This window comes from Leishmania infantum, contig 36 (assembly GCF_000002875.2).
Source record: "Leishmania infantum JPCM5 WGS CACT00000000 data, contig 36, whole genome shotgun sequence".
NCBI lineage: Eukaryota > Euglenozoa > Kinetoplastea > Trypanosomatida > Trypanosomatidae > Leishmania > Leishmania infantum.
The window spans coordinates 1-4,599 of NW_004057906.1; the positions used below are offsets into that span (position 1 = coordinate 1).

The 4,599-nt window shown below is 57.4% G+C and overlaps 1 protein-coding gene across 1 annotated transcript; it reads left to right on the top strand.

The window, feature by feature from the left end:
- Positions 1 to 1,206: 1,206 nt before the first annotated feature.
- LinJ_27_2500 (glycosomal phosphoenolpyruvate carboxykinase, putative) lies at positions 1,207 to 2,784 on the top strand (the record flags this gene model as incomplete). The annotated part of the gene is made up of 1 exon (XM_001466444.1): positions 1,207 to 2,784. One exon carries the CDS (start codon positions 1,207 to 1,209, stop codon positions 2,782 to 2,784), a length of 1,578 nt encoding a protein of 525 aa, XP_001466481.1.
- Positions 2,785 to 4,599: the final 1,815 nt, after the last annotated feature.

Below are 4,599 nucleotides of genomic sequence, written 5' to 3' on the forward strand. Positions count from 1 at the left end.
GGAGACGACCCCATTTTATTCTCCCTCTCATGTCTCAGGGAAAAGGGAGGACGCCAGAGTGTACGGCAATGTGCAGTTCACACACACACACACACATACGCATACACGCATCTACCACATGCAAACAAAAGGCTATATGAATATAATAAGATGCTGCGTTTAACGTGGTGGGGTGCAGGGGGTGGGTGGTAGTGTTTGGCGCGCATCGCGCAGCTCAACGAGCCACCACCGGTACACACCTACGGAAGCGGCAAACCACATACGATCATCATCAAGACAACTACCCTCGAAAGGAAAGCGGGCTGGTTTTTAGTGGATGGGGAGTGCGTTGGGTGGCATGTGCCCCACGGTGGCTGAACGTCCCCCGACGAGCTGCGCGCTTTGTTGTGCACTCAGTGGGTCGGTGTACGGAAGCGCGGGGCGTTTCCTTCCAGTTCAGTCGCCACTGTGCTTGCGTGTATAAGGAAGGGGCCTTCTGTGCGGGCGACAGTGGTGCTGAGGTATCACCATCTCACGCCTCCTCAGAAGTGCGCCTCTCCGCGTCCTCTTTATAGAGACTCTGCTTATCACAGACGCTCTTGTATCCTAACCCGTCGCCCACCAGCCCCTCACTATTATCTATCTCCGACTACGACCCAATGCCACACTCCACAACTTGCCAACACGTTCGCCTGACATGCTTGCATCTCTCCATAATGCCCTTCCCTTTCTTCATTGCTTTTCCTTCTACCGCACCACCCCACTCACCTTACACGTGTCTCTGTCCACGCCCACCATTGGCGCTACGCACGCCGAAAACCAACGCTGCATAGGACACTCCCCGTGTACAGTGCTACTCACAGTCGACATCTCCCCAAACCTTCCACATTTTTTTTTGTGCTTTTAGCTTCTTGTCTCTATCACCCCCTACCTTGTTGCCGTCGCCACAGCCCACCTCAACGCGCCTTGGCAAAAACGCACGCACAAACACACACACTCACACAGGCTACTCAATCAGACCCACACTTCCTGTTTCACGTTCTTTTAATTTCACTCGCTCCCTGCCCTTGCTTTTACCCCCTATTGCACGCCTCTAGTTTCTTGTGATTGCTACGCAGTGAGCCATCACCTTAGCAGACGTACACACTGCGCCCCCTCGCCCCACGTATCACAAAACTCCCCCTCCCTCCCCACCCACCTAATCACCACCCCGCGAAGGCATCAACCATGGCCCCGATCATCCACCGCAACCTCACCGCCCCCGAGCTGGTGCAGTGGGCGCTGAAGCTCGAGAAGGACACGAAGCTGAGCGCGCGCGGCGCGCTGTGCGTGCTGTCATACGCGAAGACTGGCCGCTCGCCGAGCGACAAGCGTGTGGCGGACACGGATGACGTGCGCGAGAACGTGGACTGGGGCAGTGTAAACGTGAAGCTGAGCGAGGAGTCGTTCGCAAAGGTGAAGAAGCGCGCGATGGACTTCCTGAACTCACGCGACCACCTGTTCATCGTGGATTGCTTCGCCGGGCACGACGAGCGCTATCGCCTGAAGGTGCGCGTGATCACAACGCGGCCGTATCACGCACTGTTCATGTACAACATGCTGATCCGCCCGACACGGCAGGAGCTAGAGAGCTTTGGCGAGCCGGAGTACACGATCTACAACGCCGGCGAGCACTTGGCAGACCCGTCGGTGCCCGGGATCACGTCGACGACGTCTGTGTCGCTAAACTTCAAGACGGGCGAGGAGGTGATCCTGGGCACGGAGTACGCTGGCGAGATGAAGAAGGGCATACTGACGGTGATGTTCGAGCTGATGCCGCGCCAGGGCCACCTGTGCATGCACGCGTCCGCGAACGTCGGCAAGAAGGGCGACGTGACTGTGTTCTTCGGGCTGAGCGGGACGGGCAAGACGACGCTGTCCGCAGACCCGAACCGGATGCTGATCGGCGACGACGAGCACGTGTGGACGGACCGCGGCGTGTTCAACATCGAGGGCGGCTGCTACGCGAAGGCGATCGGGCTGAACCCGAAGACGGAGGAGGAGATCTACAACGCTGTGAAGTTCGGCGCCGTGGCGGAGAACTGCACTCTGGACAAGGCGACGCACGAGATCGACTTCAACGACGAGTCCATCTGCAAGAACACGCGCGTTGCATACCCGCTGGAGCACATCCCCGGCGCGCTGACGCACGCGGTTGCCGGGCACCCGAACAACGTGATCTTCCTGACGAACGACGCGTTCGGCGTGATGCCGCCGGTTGCGCGGCTGACACCGGAGCAGGCGATGTTTTGGTTCATCATGGGGTACACCGCGAACGTGCCCGGCGTGGAGGCAGGCAGCACGCCGGTGGCGAAGCCGATCTTCTCGTCGTGCTTCGGCGGCCCGTTCCTTGTGCGCCACGCGACGTACTATGGGGAGCAGCTGGCAAGGAAGATGACGGAGCACAACGCCCGCGTATGGCTGCTGAACACCGGCTACGCTGGCGGGCGCGCGGACCGCGGCGCGAAGCGGATGCCGCTGAAGGTGACGCGTGCCGTGATCGACGCGATTCACGACGGCAGCCTGGACAAGGAACAGTACTGCGTGTACCCGGGCTGGGGCCTGCAGATCCCGAGGAGGTGCGCGCGCGTGCCGGCGCAGCTGCTGGACCCGCGCAAGGCGTGGAAGGATGTGAAGGCGTTCAACGAGACGACGAAGGAGCTGGTGGCGATGTTCCAGGCGAGCTTCCAGAAGCGCTTTGCGGCGAAGGCGAGCGAGGCGCTGAAGTCTGCCGTGCCGAAGTACGTGGAGACGGCTCATCTGTAGGGACGATGTGTGCCGGGTGAGCGCCGCTGGTTGAACGTGCGCATGCCCGAAACGCGTGTGCGTACTTTTATGTGTGCATTGATTGATGTTTTTTTCGATGATAGTTGATGTAGTCGGTCAACACGTTATAGAAGTTTTCGCGCCCTGAATATATATATATATATGTTCAGCGGCCTGGACGTCTGTTTTGAAACGTGCAAAGCCTTGAAGTTAACATCGCTGATGACGAATGTGGTTGACGCTCTTCAGGGCGTCGTGTCTTTAGGGCGGGCCTTGTGTGACTGCGGCCTTGTCGGGCTGCTGCGACACGTCCCGTCGCGTGCTTCTGGTCTTGCTTGCTCTGTTTGCGTCGCTCTCTCTCTCTCGAGCGGGCGGGCAGGCGCCTGAAGCGGAGGCGTGGTTTTGCTATACCGTTACCTCTATTGTTTGGTTGACAAGTGCTTACCTCATTTCTTTTTTTATTTGCCTTTTCGGCTTTTTTTTATTGGCCGCGCCTGCTCGTCGCCACGTGCACGTTGCTGTGGAGGACGTTCATGTGGTCGCTCTCGTCCATCAAAGTCGCGTGGGGACAGCAGAGCGCCCCCCTCCCCAAAAGGAAAAGTGGTAGTGGTGTGGTTGGTGTTGGTATGATGATGAGGATGTGTGTGTGTGGGATCATCACTACTATTATTATTATTGTGAGGACTCTCTCTCCCTCCTCGTTCGCTGCGTGCTGCCCTGTGAGTGTGCGTGGCCCCTTTCTCTCCAAATTTCGATGCTATACAATGGAGAATGGAGGAGCGAGAAGTGGACTCCGTGTCCTTTTCTTTTGTTTCCGTTTTGATGTTTTTTTTTTTGTTCTGTTCTTTGTGTTATTGTGTTATGCCTCCCGCCTTCTTCCACCTTCTCCTTCTCCATCTCCCTCCCCCGACCAAAAGAAAACAGAAAACTCGATGCTGCTGTATGGAATGGCTCATTCTGTGCTGTGTGGGCGTCTGTGTGCTGTGCCTGTATACGGGTGTGCCTCTGTGTGTGTGTGTGTGTTTTTATGGGCGGGTGTGAGACCGTGAAGCGGAAGGGAGTAGGCCTCTGCTGCTCGGCTGGTCTTGTGCACCTCTTTGGCTTATGTTGGTGGTGTTCCCGCGTGCCCCTCTGTCTCTGTTTTTGTGTACGTCTTCTTGCTGAGCAGCGTCGTGGCGTACAGCTTGCGTCACGACGGCAGGCCCCAGCCCCTTTCCCCCGACTCCACATCTCTCCCCGAAGATATGGACAATGCTGCGGAAATGCGAAGGGAAAGGACAAGCGAGGTCAACAGGGCGAGGTAGATGGAAGCAACGCAGACTCTGCTCGAAGGACAGAGGAAAGGACGGAAAACGCGAAATCAGCAGTGAAGGGAGCGCCATGTGCCTGCGCGCGCACACTCACACACAGGCACGCACGAGCACTGGCGCACAAGAGAGAGCGGACGATGGCCCACCTCCGTCCTCTTCCCATTTTATTCTCCCTCTCATGTCTCAGGGAAAAGGGAGGACGCCAGAGTGTACGGCAATGTGCAGAACACACACACACACACACATACGCATACACGCATCTACCACATGCAAACAAAAGGCTATATGAATATAATAAGATGCTGCGTTTAACGTGGTGGGGTGCAGGGGGTGGGTGGTAGTGTTTGGCGCGCATCGCGCAGCTCAACGAGCCACCACCGGTACACACCTACGGAAGCGGCAAACCACATACGATCATCATCAAGACAACTACCCTCGAAAGGAAAGCGGGCTGGTTTTTAGTGGATGGGGAGTGCGTTGGGTGGCATGTGCCCCACGGGGCGAA